The 18,451-nt window shown below is 52.3% G+C and overlaps 1 protein-coding gene across 7 annotated transcripts; it reads right to left on the bottom strand.

Annotated features, from left to right (window-relative positions):
- Positions 1–368: 368 nt before the first annotated feature.
- Positions 369–18,451, bottom strand: Adora2a (adenosine A2a receptor). Of its 7 annotated transcripts, none has more exons than XM_021174945.1 (3): positions 18,181–18,451; positions 8,959–9,524; positions 369–2,124 (listed from the first exon to the last, which is right to left on the bottom strand). In XM_021174945.1, the coding sequence occupies exons 2-3, from the start codon at positions 9,279–9,281 to the stop codon at positions 1,215–1,217; spliced, it is 1,233 nt and encodes a 410-aa protein (XP_021030604.1). In that variant the 5' UTR covers positions 9,282–9,524; positions 18,181–18,451; the 3' UTR covers positions 369–1,214. The 7 variants fall into 7 exon arrangements, with proteins under 7 accessions (XP_021030604.1, XP_021030603.1, XP_029338850.1 ...); XM_021174944.2 differs by lacking the exon at positions 18,181–18,451 and adding an exon at positions 17,685–18,159; XM_029482990.1 differs by lacking the exon at positions 18,181–18,451 and adding an exon at positions 11,369–12,130.

Here is an 18,451-nt window from a genome sequence, read left to right as displayed (position 1 = left end):
AAGGGAACAAGGGAAGGGGGCCCTAGGTCATCTCACTTTCAGTTCTTAGGACAGGAGGGGATCGTTAACCCTGGAGGTGTGATTTTAATTAATTTGATCCCCCACCTTCTGCGACGCCTGTGAGGAATGACGAGGTCCCACGGGAAATGTAAGTGTGCCACCCCATGCCAACCCACTCAGCCCAACATATAGGCATCTGGATTCTGGTGCGGCCAGAATAGGAGTCTTTAGAAAGCCCCTGGGATTGTCAATCTGCAGATCAGACTCGTCTGTCTGTACATATACATACAATCAGCCTGAACTCATTATGTGCACATCAGACCTAGCAATAGAATGGTGGAAAGAACTCACACATCATTCTTAGCAGGCAAATTTAAAACACAGTGTGGCTCATTTTATTTTATCTCAGGGAAAAAAAATCCACAAACAAACAAACAAGCCCCACCCTCACCCCACCCCACCTCCGAAGGAAAGGCAGTAGGCAGGGCCTCCGACAGGGCAGCTCTGAACTATCCAGCTCAGGTCCATGGCTTGACGTCTCTAAACCCAATCCTGAGACGTGAGCCCACACTCTGGCACCCTGCCTTTCATAGTTTCTGTTTTCCAGCCCAGCTTTGTTAGCGGGAGATAGCCCTGTGACTGAGTGCATGGCAGCTTGGGCTAACCCGAGAGGGCTGTCTGCAATTCTTTGGTGGGTGGGGTGTGGAGGGGGGAGTCACAGCAGGATCGACCACAGACCCAGCAGCCAGGGAGGGGAAGTCAATAAAATAGAAAGGGTTTCCTCACATTGTTATCTTCTTGAAAAAAAAAAATAGCCAAGTGCTACTTCTAGGTCAGCAGCTCCCTGAGCCCTAGACTGGGGAGAGTAGTGTATTAGCAGGAGGCCTAAAGCAGCCAAACCCCAGCATCAGGCCAGGCCTCTAAGCCACAGCTGCTCTACAAGGCAAGGCAGCTCTTGTGGACGCTTCTGGAGCAGGGGAACTGGGCCCTGCCTTCGAAGATGCTGCTGTAGCCCTGACCTAACTCTGGGCCCTAAAGACCGAAGCATCGCCTCCTCCGCCCCAGGCCTTTCTTACTGGGCTTCATGCTGCTCCAGCTTGATGCTCCCGCAGAGTGGGAGCTGGGCACCCAGTGGGTATCCTGGCGTAGGCGTTTCTTCTCTTCCCTTAGTGAGATTGGTCCAGCCAACCCAAAAATATTAAAATGTCTTTCCCTCAGGAAGGGGCAAACTCTGAAGACCATGAGGCTGTTCCTACCCTACCCTGGGCCAGATGATCCCCTAGGCCAGGGTGCTCTTGGCCTTCCTGGTGCTCCTGGGTAAGAAGCTCTACATCCCCAGGAGACCCTTGGGTGCTCCCTCCACCCCCCAGCCCCAGGGTGTAGCCATTGGGCCGGCGTCCAGAGTGGGGAGCACTCCCATTGGCCCATACTCCCAGGGGGTGGCCATTGAGGCGGAGGCTGACCTGCTCGCCCTCAGTGCTGTGAGCCGCCAAGGCCCAGGCACTGGAACCCCCTGCCCTGAAGGGTTCCTGCCGCCTCAGGACGTGGGTTCGGATGATCTTCCGGAAGGTCTGGCGGAACTCCCGGATCCTGTAGGCGTAGATGAAGGGGTTGACAACGGAATTGCTGTGGGAGAGGATGATGGCCAGGTACATGAGCCAAGGAGGGGCGTGCTGGCACGTGGAGCAGAAGAAAGTGAAGCAGTTGATGATATGCAGGGGCAACCAGCAGAGGGCAAAGAGCCCCACGATGATGGCCAGGGACTTGGCGGCGTGGACTTCCTTCTGCAGCGTGGAGCGAGTCCGCTCCCCTGGTAGGGGTTGGCTCTCCATCTGCTTCAGCTGTCTCCGGGCTGCCAGAAAAATCCTTAGGTAGATGGCCAGCATGAGCAGGAGGGGGAGCAACACAAAAGCGAAGAAGTTGTAGTAAACCATGTAATTCATGGGTACCACGTCCTCAAACAGACAGGTCACCCGGCCCTCGCCGCAGGTCTTTGTGGAGTTCTCATCTTTCTGACTGCAGTTGTTCCAGCCCAGCATGGGGGTCAGGCCGATGGCGAATGACAGCACCCAGCAAATCGCAATGATGCCCTTCGCCCTCATACCCGTCACCAAGCCATTGTACCTGGGGAGAAAGGACTGGCATTAGAGACCCAATGAACCAGGGTCTAGGAGGTCCAAGAAGCCCACAGTAGCCCAGATGGTCCCTGTGTGTTGGCTTTACGGTCTTGGCTACTTCCTCCCTCTAGCCTCAGTAGCAGAGTCTTCTAAGTGAGGTACTGAGCTCTGTCTGTCTCGTGGCTGCAGGGAGGTAACAGGAAGTAGACATCCAGGACATGCAAACCCATCACACAAATGCTCAGGGGTTATTATTAGTCTCAGGTATAGTCTTGAGACTCAAGTTAAGTTTGGTTCAAGACAAATAGATGGCCTTAGGGGGGACATGGTCTCCATGATGGTTAGTTCATCCTATTAGAGCATGCTTTCCCTTAGAGCAGGGCAAATCCAGAGTTCTGGGAATGGAACCAGCCAGATAAGACCTGTAGATGGCCTGAGCCACTTACACTCCATGCCTTTTTTCTATGGTCCTCCAGAAGAGGCTGCCCAGGGTATGGAGGAGGAGTGGAAGTCCCAAATCTAATGAAATATCACATCCCCTCAGAACCTACCCACAATCCTCTGGGCAGAAGTAAGACAATTATGTATTGACATTTTCCTGGCAATCTTAATAATCAAGAGGTACTGAATGAGGTGGGAAAGAAGAGAGTAATCTGCTTGAGGGCCAGATGGAAATGGCCTTGTGCTGATTGCCAATTCCCGGTTATGGGGAGGGGACCTTGGTTTGTCAGCTAGAAAGTAGCTCCCACTGGAAATCCATCATCATTTTGGTAAAAGAATGTTTTGTTTTGTTTAAGTCTTCTTGACTTGAAAAGGGAGCTTTGGTCGCATCAGAGGGCTGAGCTGCTGTTTAATGGTTTTGATTCTGGCAACATGAGACTACCTTCCCAGTAGAAGCAGCTTTGGATCTTCAAGTTCAGGCTACACATCTTGGAGGAGTTGTTTGCCCCCCTCCAAGGCTAGGAGCCCACATGGAGTAGGAGTTCCCTGCACTTACCTCTATGTTGTCAGCTGGGGGACAAGGGCATATGATAGGTATCAAGGTAAACATATACTTTTTGGTTCCAGACTCAAAGCAGCAACAGAGAGGCTATGACCTATGGGTGGCAGCCTCAGGTACCCACTGTTAGCACATGTGAGAGGAAGGCTGGAATGTGTTTATCTCAATGTACCATGTATGCCCGGCGTTAAATAACTTCCCTCGCATTCATGAGGCTCTAAGTAGAAGCTTCATCATAAAAGAAAGAAGGATGGAGAGAATAAGGATGGAAAGACAGACAGGAAGGAAGGAAGGAAGGAAGAGAGAGAGAGAGAGAGAGAGAGAGAGAGTGAGAGAAAGAAGCTGGGCGTGGTGGCGCATGCCTTTAATCCCAGCACTTGGGAGGCAGAGACAGGTGAATTTCTGAGTTCCAGGCCAGCCTGGTCTACAGAGTGAGTTCTAGGACAGGCAGGGCTACACAGAGAAACCCTGTCTCAAAAAAACAAACAAAAAAAAAAAGAAAAGAAAAGAAAAGAAAAGAAAAGAAAAGAAAAGAAAAGAAAAGAAAAAGAAAGAAAGAAAGAAAGAAAGAAAGAAAGAAAGAAAGAAAGAAAGAAAGAAACTGTGTACCCAGTGTGAATAGGGCTCAAAGTGGGCTGGAGGGTTTTGTTTGTTTGTTTGGGGAAAAAAAAAAAAACTTCCATTTTAAATGTTGTCAATTAAGAAAGAAATAAAGAGGTTAAAACAAATAAATAAACCACTTGTACTTTCTAACCATTTATCTAATCTGTCCTTCTGTTTTAGAGTTGGAGAAACTGAAACTGAGACGCAAGGGGAGGCAGGGACTTGCTGTGAATATTCCAAGACCCAGGGGCAACTCAAGCCCAAGTGAATTCGTCAAGATCTGTCACAGTCTCTTCCTGATGGGTCTGGAGATCAAATCCAGGGCCTTATATATGACAGGCAAGCTTATTGCCACTGAGCTACAACTCCAGCCTGGTCAGTTCAGAATCTCAACAGTAAATGTCACACATTTTCTCAGGAGCTTCGTGGGTCCCACAGGGCAGGGCCTTGGTCACCTGCAACAGTGTCTCTGCAGGAGGATCTCAGATTTCCTATATCTACCAAGCACCAGAAAACAAGCCCTGCATGTCTGCTTGCCCAGAAGCTCAAAAGTGAAGTCCTGGGGTCCCCACACCACCTAATACTTACATACTTACTTTGAGCCAGGCACCCCTCAATAGTGCTTTTACATGATCCTCATGGGAGGGGAAGCTACGTTTGTGGTCACATCTTTTCTGGGACAAGCGTACCCTTCCTGGGTCCTAGTTCTGGTACATTCCTGTAAACAAGGAATGCTACGTCACTTCACCTCTCTGGGCCTCAATTTCCTTATTTATGAAATGAAACTAAGAATTCTAAGGGCGCGATGCTGAATTTAGTGGCTGGAAACCCCAGGCAGTCACCCTGTGGCTCAGGGTAGATCAGAGCTATTCAGTTGCTGGTCAGAGAAATGAACTTCTTGGGATATTGATGTACCTCTGGGGATGATGTAGGGTCTCCCATCCTGGTAACTTTCAAACTGTTTTTGGAACAGGCTTTCTGTTCCTGGTAGTTAGAAAGATGGTAATCTTGGAGAAAGGCTCCAACTAAGTAAGTTTGAGTTAATAAGTTGTTGTTGGAGACAACAGCCCAGGTCTGACAGCTTCTGAGACTACACCATGGAAATCCCAGGTTTGTCCAACTTACTTTTACAGAGAACCCACAAGGGGAAGTCTTCCACGGCACTCTGGAAAGAAAGTCCCTTATGGGGACAGAACCCAATATGTTAGATGTACTTTCCTGTGTTGGCCAAGTACTGAGGGGCTTGGAGACAATGTTTGAGCACATGCAAGTATTATGTAAACACATTTGTGATTGCTCTCTCTCTCTCTCTCTCTCTCTCTCTCTCTCACACACACACACACACACACACACACACACCCCAAATAGGACCACATGCTCATTATTTCCAGCACTTGGAAGCAGAGGCAGGAAAATCAGGAAATCAAGGTCATAGAACAGGAGCCTGAGGTCTAGGACAGCATCGGGGCTCAAATGGAATCACAAACAAACTAGAGGTATCTCCAGGGCACAGGCTGGCTTGTATTTCTGACTAACTCAGTCTCATCCTGGCCTTCTGAAAAAATACACTCAGTGTAGCTAGAAGGATACTCAGGCTGCCTGGCATGGCATAGGACCATTCCAGGGAGCTTCAGAGATACAGGATGTGGCTGACAGAGTCTCCAGCAGTGCCTGTTTTCAAGTGGCCTCTACATCCCTATATCCCCCAGCCTGTAGAGACTGCTTTTCCCTGATTAACCCTACTGGGGCCTCACCCTATGGCTCTAGAACATAACCACAACTCCAGGTGGAGTTTTCATGTCTATTTGTAACACGGAAGAGAAGGCAGGACTTTCTAAGCCATCTTACAGAGCCAATGACCTAAGAATCGAAGAGCATCTTTAATTCCAAAGGAGAAATTCAACCTCGTTCCATAGGCAGAGACCAACCTAATTCAGCCTCACACCATACCTGGCACTCAGGAGCCAGGCTACCTCTCTTTGGCCCAGAGGAGAGGCCATACTCACAAGCTCACCCACTCCTTCTTTGGGACATTTACCAGGGACTCGCCTGAGACCTGTCCCCCACCCCCAGCCCCTTTACACTCTCACGACCATTCAAATCCTGCAGCACCCATAAGGCAAAACTCCTTCCAGGGCACACTGCATCCTCACCAGCATCATTGTGGAGGGAAGAATGCAGTCCAGGGCTTCACATAGGTTAGCCATGTCTGTAGTCCAGTAGGGGCTTATGGCTAACTTGGAAAGCTTTTTTGTTTTACTTTCTTTGCATTTTGTGGTACTGGGGATATAGCTCAAGACCTCCAGCATGCTACATAAGCATGCATATGCTTGGCCCTCCTGCCCTTTGGGGAATTGGAAAAAAATGTATTTTATAGGACTTTAGGTCTTGCACCAACCAGTTGCCTTTGTGTACTTTGGCCTGTTACTTACAAATGGGAGCACCACAGGCCAGTGTGAGACTTAGAGATGGCGGTGTGAAAGACTCCCCAGGAAAGGAAGCCTGGTCTCTTTCCCCAGGCTTTTCATCCCTTGCAGATATAGGGTGGCATCTTTGCCTTTGACCTGGTTTTCTTTACTATTCACGAGGGTCTGCCTTAATTTAATAGGGTGCCTATGCTCAGGAAGGAGGGGACAGATTATCCTGAAGCTGAAAATTCTTTACAACAACAGTGAAAGAATTCCCGGTACACAGTGCCAGCCTGGGACTACGCTTTCATCAAAGACTGAGCCTGTGACCTTAGAAAAGACTGACTCCCTAGCTGTGAAGGGAGAAAAGTGAGTCCAGGCTAGAAAGCACCTCCAGGTCCCCCTCATGCCTGGTCCTCTGATCCCTTCCAGATTCCCCTTATGTCTGGTCCCCTGAACCCCTAGCCCATCCAGATCCCCCTCATGCCCAGTCTCCTGATACCCTCCAGGTCCCCCTCATGCCTGGTCCCCTGGTGTTCTTCATCTCCCCATCATGCCTGAAACTTCAAGAGGCAGGAGAGTGTAGGAGCTCAATGGTCAGGAAGAGTGAAGGGATCCAAAGTCCATCCAGACTGGGAGTCACAGATGTCCTTTTCTGGCTCTGGTCTCCCTCAGGGGTCATGACATCTGCTCTGGCTGAAATGCTGGACCGGGATGATCAAAGGACATCCTGTACTAACAGGCCATGGCAGCTGTAAAACTGCCCGGAAGGCAAGCTGAGCATCCTTGGTGGGCATCTTCAGACCTATCAGCTCCTTGCCGAGACCAGCCAGTGCTTCCCAAGGGCCCATTCAGAGCTCAAATGGCTCAAGCTCCAAGTGGAACTGAGGTCAAGAGGTTCGAGGATGCAACTACTATAGGGATAGGCTGTTGGCTCCAAGCCTCCAGCTCATGAAAGAGCGGAATCCTTTCCCGTGACCCTGCCCCGCCTCATCATTCCTTCCCGATTAGTGAACCTGCAGACCTTTGTGAAGAACAGCACAGAAACTTGCCCCCTTGTTACCCGTGAGAAAACAGGCCCAGCACAGGGCTGCTAGCTTTCTATAGCCACACGACTCATTCCTATTTCAGGGATTCGGTCTCTTGATTCTGAGAAGACAGAGACGAGGAGAGGCAGAGGAGAGAAAAGCAAGCTGAAACCTTTAAATGGAAAACAGTTATTCTGATCTCTCCTGATACATTGCTGCGTGGAGTTAGAAGATGGGGAATTTTAAGTCACTGCTTCCCCTTGGTGACCCACTACTACATAGACTGAGCCTGTCTCCCGGGGTAGATGCTATTGACCCACGAGGACTCACACACAGAATCCCCGTAGGCCTCTGTGTTCTAATTGTCCCCTACAGGATCCTAGACCTTGGTCTACTTCAGAAGCAATAGGACAGGCTGTCCCCACTTGCGACCTTTAACTCTGTCACTTCTTAGAGCTGGCCCAAATCCTCCCTCCACCCCCACTTTGTTTATTATTTTCTTTGATTATTTTTCTTTTCCTTGAACCAGAGGTCTTAGTGCAGACTCCTGGCTAGTCTGGAACTCACCATTCTCAGGGTTTAGCTTTTGCCAAGTTCAAGGACAAAAACATGTGCTGTGCTTGCTACCATGCCTGGCTGAAGGTGCCTTTGACCAAGTCTTTAAGGCAACGCAAGGCATAGCCTCCATCCCCTTGACCAGCCCAGCGTGGGCGCTTGCTTCTTCCTTAGGGCTCAGATTATAACAACAGCTTTGTGACATTCCTTGCCGGGCACTGAGCCACTCCAGGCAGACCACTCTTCAAAGTGATGTCACAGTGGCGGTGGGCTACGTTTCTCCCCCACTCTCCTACCGACTCCTCCGATGGCTGTGATAGAGCTAGCCCCCTTCTCAGAGCCTCCTTTTTCTATCCAGAAGGCGGCAGGAAGGAAATGACCTCTAAAGGCTCTCTTGCAACTGAACCCGAATTTTCACGGCTCGCTGAGGCTGGTCCTTCTTATTGCTGGATGCCCTCAGCCCATAGTCAAGTTGCTTATGCTTCCTCACTGCTTGAGCAGAAAAAACTCGCTAAGGAGACTACGCATTCCAATCCCCCATTATGGAAGCTTTCCTCAAGGGCTGCAGCCACCCCGGCCACAGGACCTGGCTCCAGTAGGAAGACACAGAGGAGGAACCCCTGGGAGAGCAGTATACTGCCTGGGTTATCTATAGGGTGGCTGAGAAGAGGCCTCCAGGAAGAACTTCTTCACACATAAGTCACTTCACAGAAAAGTCACACACATGCACACACACACACATACACACACACACAAACACCAAAAAAAACCCTCTGTGTAGCCAGCCCCTAATACAGGCAGAGTCCTCTCAGACCTAGGAGGAATATAATTTGCATAGAAGTCCAAATGACTCACTGTGTGGCATTTGGCCAAGTCACTTCCCCTCTCTGGGTCACCCTCCTAAGGTACACACTGGGAAAAGGCTGGTGGTGGCAGAGGCGGGTTCCTAGTTGAGGTTCTGTGGTTCCCTGTGGTTCCCCGTGGCTCCCCACCCACCTCAGAGCATACACAGGCAGATGTATGAGAATAGCTCACACAGTGGCAACATGCCGTATCAGAACCAGGCTACGCTTTTCCATACACGGCTGCCTACAGACAGCCTCGACATGTGACCTGGGGAGTACTCTCGGATAAGCCAGACAGGCATGGCCACCTCCAGCTCTGTAAAGCCTCAGATGGGAGTCCCAGAGCCCTGCCCTTTGTGCCCACAGATCAAGCCTTATGCACAGATGTAACCCCTGGCTCACCGGAGTGGAATTCGGATGGCGATGTATCTGTCGATGGCAATAGCCAAGAGGCTGAAGATGGAACTCTGCGTGAGGACCAGGACAAAGCAGGCGAAGAAGAGGCAGCCATGGCAGGCGGCACAGAAGCCAGTGCTGATGGTGATGGCGAATGGGATGGCGAGCACGCCCACCGCGATGTCAGCCGCCGCCAGCGATACCACGAAGAAGTTGGTGACGTTCTGCAGGTTGCTGTTGATCCACACGGCCCAGCACACAAGCACGTTACCCAGGATGGCCAGCACAGCAATGGCCAGCTCCACCATGATGTACACCGAGGAGCCCATGGCGGGAGAAGCCACACTTGGGCAGGCTCAGCAAGGATGCGGGCCTGGGCCAGCTCTCGGTCCATAGCTGCAGCCCAGCCGTCTACCCACTCAAACCCCGCAGCCCTTTCCTCACAAGAGCCGCGAGCGTTCCCAGGGAGAGCTTCCCAAAGGCTTTCTCACGGATGATTCTGCATCTCCCGAAACCATGACTTCTACAGGGGGTCGGGCCTGGCTCCACTCAGCTTCGGGGTTCCGAGATACCTGTAAAGAGAGAGTCCCGGTGAAGAGCTGAACCACCCTGGCCACTTCAGATTTTGTGTCCGTTGTGGGCCAGGCGTCTGTCTGAGAATGACTCCCATCTTGCCCGATCTGTCAGTCAGGACACAGGCCCAAGGAGCTCACTGGTTCCAAAGAAGTCTCATCAAGATCTTCACCCAACCCTTCTCAGGGACCATTCCTTCCCCAGTCTCTTCAGGGCAGACACAGGAGAGAATACAGACACAACCAGGATTTCCTGCTGACCTGTCCCCATTACCAAAGATACATCGTTCTCACCCCAGGAACTATAGTTACTCATTCTCCCAGCTAGTATTAGCGCCTGAGGATTTTGTTGTTGGTTTTACTTTGTTTTAATCTATGGGAACAAGTTAAAGTCAAGGCAAGTTGATGTTATGTTGACATCCCTTATGTACCTTTGCAAACTTCCTGTGGCTGCCTGGCCAGTCCCGTGGGCCGCTACACTGCTACCAGTCCCGTAAGACCCTCCCTCCAGGAAGGTTCTCTCCTCACTGGCCTTTCCCCATCCCACCTGCCCCCTGCCTTCTCGCATTGAGCCATCCTCCAAGCCCAGTTTATTTTGCTCCATCCCTTCAGGATACTACCATCCCTACCTGAGAGACACCCCTGCCCCTAACGTCACCTCAGACACTCCCTAGAGCTCCTTTCTGGAGAGATCTGGGAGCCTTCCCATCCTATCCTCCAGTTTCAACAAGTATGCATCCTTACCCTTCCTTGTAGGCAGCAAGAGCAGGGTCCAAGCCAAGCCCACTGCTCCGAGAGCAAGAGAGGTCCTGCCAGCAGGCTGCACAGCCAGGCAGGGCAGGCGCTGTGATTGCTTCCCTTCTCTGAGGGATCCGCCTCCCGCTTTCCTCCCACACCTCGCCTCTCCTGTCCCTCTGCCTACCTAACTGAGGCAGGGAATGCAGCTTAGAAAAACAGGTGCTCAGTAAGGACTCATTGGAGAACCATGGGCAAGAATGCTTTTCGTTCCCGGGCCTCTGTTTTTCCAGTCAGATTGTAACACCTTCGGGTCCCAGAAGATACCGAGGGCTCATTTCAGCGCTTATCTGCAGATTTGGAAAGGCTACCCTAGAGTCACAGTGTCAGCTCACAGGAAGAGCTGAGACCCCTGGAAAGGGGAAGTCTTGCTCTCTTCGAAGCAGGGCCCCAGCTGAGCCCAAACTCCCCAAGGTATGCTCCTTGAGCTTGCAAAACTTCAATGTCAGCAGGACTCTCCCAATAGCCTGTTATTCCCCAGGCAAGAACCAAAGGATCCCACAACACCTCTATCCCCGTCCTCCAGTCCATCCTTTTTAGTACTTGACCTGCATGGAACCTTAGGTTTGCCTGCTAGGAACAAGAAGCTAGAGGCTAATTTTCAGACCCCTGCAAGTAGACACATCTTTCCTTCTTCTCTCCTCAAGGAGAGGATGGATGAGTGGAACAGGAGGACTGGGGAGAGGGGTCTTCTCCACCTGAAATTGGCCGAGAGGTAAAATGGAGGGCTAAAAGAAATGAACCACATGTTTGCTTCTGCGATGTTGCCAGTGCTTCAGTCTAGAGACAGCATGGCTAACAGCTGCAGCTTGTCCTTTGTCATCTACGAGGCTGACTGAAGGTTTGGAAGGAGAAGACAAAGTCTGCAGCAACTGACGGAATTACTGTCCCTAAGTGATGCCATTGCTCCTAAGGTCAGGCAGAGACACCTATGGCTAAGACCTTGTGAGTCCCAGCTTTGCACAAGCTACTTGCCAACGAGCTGTTTATAACGCGCATTCTGAACAGAACGGCCAGATCTGGTATGGGTGCCACCTCCAGGTACATACCATGTCCCTCTGTGTTTACAGCAGCATTCATCAGGGGTCCATCTGGCCACAACAGGTCCGTGACTAAAATAGCTCCTGTTCTAGCTGTCAGAATTTGAAGCAGCAGCGGGCTCACTGTCCATTCAGGCCCCATCAGTCCCAGTGAGCCCCTGAATCCCGACTCTCCCGACTGGCGTCTCCTCGGGACAAAGGATAACCACCTATATCGCTTGGGGCTTCTCTAGTGGAATCTTCACTAGAGGGCACTGAAGCCGTCTGCAATCAGACCAGCCCATGCTAAAAGGCTGGCCCAGGCCTTAACATTCTTCCATCCTCAGTGTCCCCAGTGGAACACAGTGGAGCATAAACATTTCTGTCGAGGTAAGATGGCTCCATCCCTGAGCCTAAAGCCCTGCTGTTGCTTCTGGTCACACCACCGGTATTTTTCCCCAAGTAACACCACTGACTCCATAGCCACCAGGACACCAGCTATGCAGGGGCCTAACCCAGGCCTATTTTTTTTTCCTGAAGCTCTCCCAGCCGCTCTGGTACCTGCCTGAGTATTGCCAGTTCTCAAGGCTTCTCGTGTTCCGTGCTGGGCCCATGTTGGATACTTCTGGACCCCAGTACTCTTCCTGACTGCGCTGAGGCTGTTCTGCTGTTCTCCAGTCTCAACACAGCTGGCCCTCCTGCCAGGCTGCCTTGCATTGGCTGAGACACGCTAGAGGTTTCTGTCCCAGGGCCCTTTCCTCTGCCCTTCCTTCAACATTCCTGCAGGCCCTTAGTTATTGCTTCGCATCCCAGGGGAAAGCTCCTCTGATCCTGGGGCCACCTGGGCAGCTGCCAAACTCAAGTCTTCTTTTCCTTTGTGCCTTCCCCAGCCCCAAGTCCAGCAGATCAGTAGAGCTCTGAGACATTCTCAGGACAGACAGGAGGGAGGAGCCCTGTAGGCAGAAGGCTGAGGCTGTCTAGCTGTAGGCACACAGCTAAATAGCTCAGGGCCAGGGCACCTTGACTTGTAGCTTTTCTTTGTAGTATGAACGTTCCCACTGGGACAATCCAAGCCTACTAAGGTTTCACTGACAAGACTGAGCAGCACTCAGGGCCAAGAGATGCTAGCTGCGGCTGAACCACTAAGCCCCGTTGTTCTCCAGGTGGCTGTCGATCTGAATACCAAGACTACACTGGGCCCCATTGAGGAACTCATGCATGCTCATGGCATTTTGGAAAGTGGCTGAAAGCTATGTCCCTGATTGCCTGGTGAACTCAATCTTTTAGATGAGGAGCCAGAACCCAAACAGGTGAAAGGACTCTTGGCTTTACCGGGAATGTTAAAGGGTGGCTTAGCCCCTAGGGAATGTCAAGGGATGCTGCGGGAGACCTTCCTCCTTGTGAAGCTCCTGGAGCACTAGTTCTTAACCTGTGGGTCTCTTTTGGAAAACCTCTATCTCCCAAAATATTTACACTGTGATTCATGACAGGAACAAAATTAGTTATGAAGTAGCAACGGAAATCATTTTATGGTTGGGGTGTAGGGGGGAGGTTACTCCCACATGAGGAACTGTATTAAAGGGTCGCAGCATTAGGAAGGTTGAGAACCGCTGCTCCAGGGTCACAGGAAGGTTTGGGGCCCAGTGTAGAGCCAGGATCTAGCAATTTCCTATCCCTCTCTGTTGGCTCTATCGGACTAATCCTTGAGTCATCTGTTGCTAGCCAAGAGGGGAAATTAAATATTAATAATACATTTCCTTATGATGGGTCTCTGTTGGGGACAGGGTAGAGCACAGACACTGTCCCAGGTCACCTCTAGGCACATACTGTGGAACATGAGTCGAGAGACTTGAAGGAACAGCCGCTCGGCCGCCCAGCATTCAGATTCAGCATTGCTGCCTCTTCCTCTCCATTCGCTCCCATCCTGAACCAGCCACTTTAATTAAAATCATTTAATCCCAACCCACATCTCTCCTGAGCCACCTGAAGCTCTGTGTACACAGGCCCAGGTGGTGGCTCCAGACCCTGCTAGATGTGTCTACGAGCTCACAGGCAGGCCTGCACACACTGCTCCAGCTCCAGCCAAGCAGAGGGGACAGGGCAGTACAGACACATTGCAGCTGCAGTGGGTTTCTTCCTGGGTTCTAAAATCCCAGCCTTACCATTTTGTTTTGTGACAGGTCCCTGTTAGCCCAGGCTGGCCTCAAGCTTGCTATGTATCCAGGCATAGTCTTGAACTCTTGATCCTCCCATTTCTACCCACTAAGTGACAGTTCCACTGGCATGTGCCATCACTCCAGGCTGCCTCTTCCTCACAGGGACAATGTTCACCAGCTACCTAGTTGTCTGTGTCACGGGGAACGCTATCAGCTGCCCCTGTTGCTCCCTTCAGTCCTGGGGTCTACTGCAGGTGTCTCAAAAGACAAGAACTCTGAGGATTCTTCAATAACGGCTGCCACCTTAGAGATTCAGAGAGCTTGGGTCCTGGATGGTGGCAGGGAAGCTGTTACAAGCCATGCCCTGACACTAGGACCTCAGCTCCCACTTCAGAGGAGCCACAAACCAGAATTCAGAAGGCAAGAAACCGAGACCATCAAAGATGCGGTGTGTACCTTTTATCCCAGCACTCTGGAGGCAGAGACTGGTTAGTGGGTCTCTGAGAGGTGGTGGCCAGTCTGGTTTACATAGTGACACCCTGCCTCAAAAACAAAAAGCAAAACAAAACAAAAAACAAAAGGCCATGAAATAAAAAGACTAAACATCAAACCCACAGGAGAGGGAGGTATAGCCTATGTAGCGATTATTTTAATAACTGAAAAAGGAAGCGCCATAAACAAGAACGATAGTTATTAGACTTGCTGGCACACAGGAGCAAAGATGAGCAAGAAGCATGAAGTCTTGAGTGGGGAAGACAGGGGCCAACATAAAGAGCATGCTCTACATGACAAGCTTTGGGCCTGCAGGGAAAGTTGAGGACCAAGGCAGTGGTGGCCGGAAGAGTGAACACGCAGGAGTTCTTACTGGAATCAGAGACAAAGTTTAGATCGAGGAGATTCAACATCTGTCCTTTGATTTGGGGAATGACACCAAGCAAGAATCACAAGAGGATGGACTGGGACCTCCCCTACCCAAAGAGCTGCCATATAGTGGTTCAGCAGTAACTGGAGATTGCAGGAAGAATCCCCCCAAACCTACCATACCCCACCCTAACACATCAGTCAACAAGATGGGTCACTCCTGAGGTTGCCTAAATGCCACACTGACTGACTATGGGGTCTGGGTCTCTTTTCCCTTTCTGATACCTCTAGAATTGCACAGCACCCAAATTCTAATACCTGGTAAAAGCTGGGCCCCCGAGTATACAAGCAGGTGACCAGTAAGTCCCTCCCACAACGACCATGGGTGGGAGGGACCATGTGGCGGCTGTTGTGTTCCTGGGGACAGGATGTGGGCAGGAAGGGAGAACCAGCCTTCTGCAGCTGGAGGCCAGGGCACCAGCTTACCCTGCTAAATAACTCTACCTCCACCAGCCAGGAGCCAGGCTACTTTAGTCTAGAGTCCAGACTTGAGACTCAAAGGCCACTGGCTAGCCACATCTCTCTTCTCTCCCACAGAGAGCCCTAGGGTGGACCCTGGCAGTCCCACTTGTCTAGGTACCCAGAGAGAACCACAGGTCCCCAGTCCTACCTCAGGTACCACTCATCCATTGCAGGCTAGTTCTCCAGGTAAAGCCCTTCCCTGCATCCAGTCCTCACAGAAGTACTGTGAGAGTAGCCTGCGGTGGGAGCTGCCCAAGTGGCATCCATGCAAGGTCCACGCCAGTCTTCCCCCATCACCCGCACCGTGCCTTGGCTTCTCCATGTGCACGGGTCATGGTAAGAGCATCCCATGAAAGCCTCAACATCCGTGCCTCCCATAAAATGCAGATGACAGGTACTGTACCTCCTAGGAAGAGAACAAGGGATCCCTAGGTGGAACCCCCCCAGGAGGCTAGCCTGAACACTAGAAACTAGGGATGCAGGCTCACTGCTGTGGTCCTTAGGACAGAGATGTGATGATGCAGCCATAGAGGCTGAAGGGAAAGAGCAGGCTGCACTGGACCAGTCTGAGTATGATCCACCCGAACCCTATCACTGTTCATCCCTCTGTCCATCAGTGCTTCCACTAACCTAGCTCCCAGCTCCCAGAGGCCATTGTGAGGCCAAAAACAAAGATTCCTGCAGCTAGAGCCTCTGAACAGAGACATGTCACATAAAGTTAGAGGTAGCCCTGGAAAGCAGCACAAGCCCTGTCTTCCTAGTGTCGAGTGCCTTCCCAGGCCTGGACTAAAGGCAGCTTCTCTCCCCCATTTCATCCCTGCTTAACACCTGGCAGGATCTCAGGGCTGGGACCTCCCTCTCTGCACCACATGGCTCCTTCTTCCTTATCTCAGGGTCCGGGCCTTGCTCTGGGCATGAGCAGTCTCCAGGGGCTCCTCTCTGTACCTCTGATCTTCTCCTACTATCGGGGTCCCAGTGTGGACCCTGGTCCTATTCTCAGGTTCTGTGTCACCTCTGCTCCCTCCCACCTACAGACTACTTTCCTCCACTGAGTTCCCCAGGTCCTGATCATCTACTCTTCCGCGGTCCCCAGTGTGTCCCACAGCCCAGATTCTTCCCTGGCAGTTGGAGAAATTCTCTTTTACCAGTTCAGTACTTGCCTGTAGCAAAATCCTCACCTCTTCAACTACACCATCACATTTACCAAAACTTCCTACCTGTGTCCATCTGTCTATCTGACCATCTGTCTCGCCCTCCACTCTCCTATGCACATACTACTCAGGGCCCCCAGGTTGGATTGTAACACCAAAAGGCCATTGAGCTCTAGCTTCTTCAAGGGGGAGGGGGTAGCTCAGGAACCAGCAGGTTAGAGGCAAGAGCTGCTGAATTCAAATTCAGGCTACAACCAAGAACCACCAGGGACTGTGGTCTCACTGACAGGTCCTGGACTTTGCAGAGCCCGATGCCTGGGAGCCACATGCTTGCTCCCAAACCAACTCTTGTCCACATGTCCCTCTGTTCGCGGCAATCTCTGCTTCTCCTTCCAGGGTTACCCAGCCTAAGAACAGAGGAGACCCCTGACTTGCCCTCTAGCATACCTGTCCCCACCCCAGCCACCACTGCCACCACCTCTTCCCCTGAACCTGCCCCACACCCAACCAAAAACTGTCATTTTTATTCCCCTTCCCCATCTATACCCTTGTGTGTTAGCATTACTAAGAACACCATTCCTCTACAGGTGGAAAAATGGTTTCCCAGGACAGTGACCTTCCCTCAGCCACCTAGTTAGTGTGCATCAAGGGGTCAAGATCAAACTCCAGGTTGGGACACCAAAAATCTTTGACCCATCAGTAGGACACTGGAGATCACCCACTGCTTCTTCTGCCTGGTCCACGGTTTGTCTCATACTACTTGTGTGGGCTGACCTTAGCCTAACTTCAAGCCATGAGCAGGAAGGCTAGCCCAGCCCAGAACAGTCATGGTCAGCCTCTAAGGGAATGCGCACTGGCTAGGGGTTGCTCAAGAGACACTAGAACTTGAGAGAACCTGGGAAGTCCCAGAATGCAAGGGCTGAGCTTTAAGATCTTGATGCCATACTCAGGGACCCACCGATCTTTGAGCAGCGACTACAGAACCAAACAGGCAGAGCCTTCCTAACTCCCTGTTCCAAAAAAACACTCCATCATCATCTTAAGGGGCCTGGCACCTAGGGCATCCTTGGTTGGTTGTGAGCAATCTCCTGAAAGCCCACGGGGTCTGGGAGTAGAGGGGGAGCCGGGCAGTAGAGGCAGAGATCGGGGCAACCAGCACAAAGTTCCAGGTAGAAGGACAGAGAACAGGCTCTCATCTCAGGGAGACAAAGTGCAGTCTATGGTTGGGTAAGGAGAGAGATTCAAATCCCTCCTGAGCCATCAGGTGAATACACGCTCTGCCTGCCCCAGTCCTGGGGAGAAGGAGTCCTGGCGATTGTCTGCCTGCTGCATCTGTCTCTCTGGACCACTGTGAATTCCTGCTCCTCCCATTACATGGGCGGGCAAGATTAGTCTAAAGGTTCCAAAGGCAGTGCCCATCCTCTGCCAAACCCTTGAGAGTTGTTACCGTTCCCGCCATTTCCACCCCTGCTTTGGGCACCCCCAGGCACCCACCCTGTTGTCCGCTGGACTCTCCGCAGTGCCCTAAGTTCCCGCCACCACAGTCAACAGGATGCTCCCCTCCCCCGGGTTCCAAACTCCCCTGCTCTTGCCGTGCCTTCACCGCAGCAGCCGGTGCCCGCTTGAACCCCCAACCCGAGAATCTGACCCGCCTACCTCCGGCCGCGCCTCGACGTCCGCAGCCTAGCTTTGGTAGGGACGCGCCCTAAAGGGACTTGTGTGCTTCCAGGTTCAGTCACCTCCGTGCGGGGACAAATCGACGGCTGTAGCCGCGCGTGTCGCCGGCGGGTCTAGACGACTGTAAGGCATCCCACTACCCTGCCTTACTCGAGCCCCTTCCTCCCTAGCTGCCCTTAAGCACTTTCCGGTCGCCGAGGACCGCCCCGATGGCACCACACTTGAGATGTGACCGCGCCGAGGACCCGGGCTGCTACCGCTCCCGAAGTGGCCAGGGCAGGCTCGGACCTCACCCGCGGACTCCCCTCCCGACAGCAGGAAGGAAGAAGGGTCGGAGGGAGCGGGGGGCGCTCCGAGGGGCGGGAGGACCCTGGTTCGCTCAGACCTCCAGGCTCCGCAGCCTCCGACGGCCACAACCGCCAAGACGCCCACCCGAAAACCCCCAGGGTCCCCGGGACCTAGGACCCCCGCTGACCTGCCTCTTGCTCTGGCTCCCACCGTCTCAGCGACCGCTCGGGCTCCAGCTCTGGCCGCGCCGCTCATGGGCGCACCCTGCAGGCGACTTCGAAACCAGCGCTGCTCCCGCCCCGCCCCGCTGCTGGGGGAAACCGAGGCCTCGAGGCGGGAACCGGAGGAAACTGTCTCTGGAAGGGCGAGGTGGTGATGGGTCCGGCAGCAAAGCACCCTTCGCCCCAACGTGGGCGCTTCAGGTTCACGCGTCCTGACCGCCTCCTCCAGCGCCACTC

This window comes from Mus caroli, chromosome 10, assembly GCF_900094665.2.
Source record: "Mus caroli chromosome 10, CAROLI_EIJ_v1.1, whole genome shotgun sequence".
NCBI lineage: Eukaryota > Metazoa > Chordata > Mammalia > Rodentia > Muridae > Mus > Mus caroli.
Note: the sequence above shows the minus strand (reverse complement) of the source record. Positions and strands in the feature narration are given on the sequence as shown.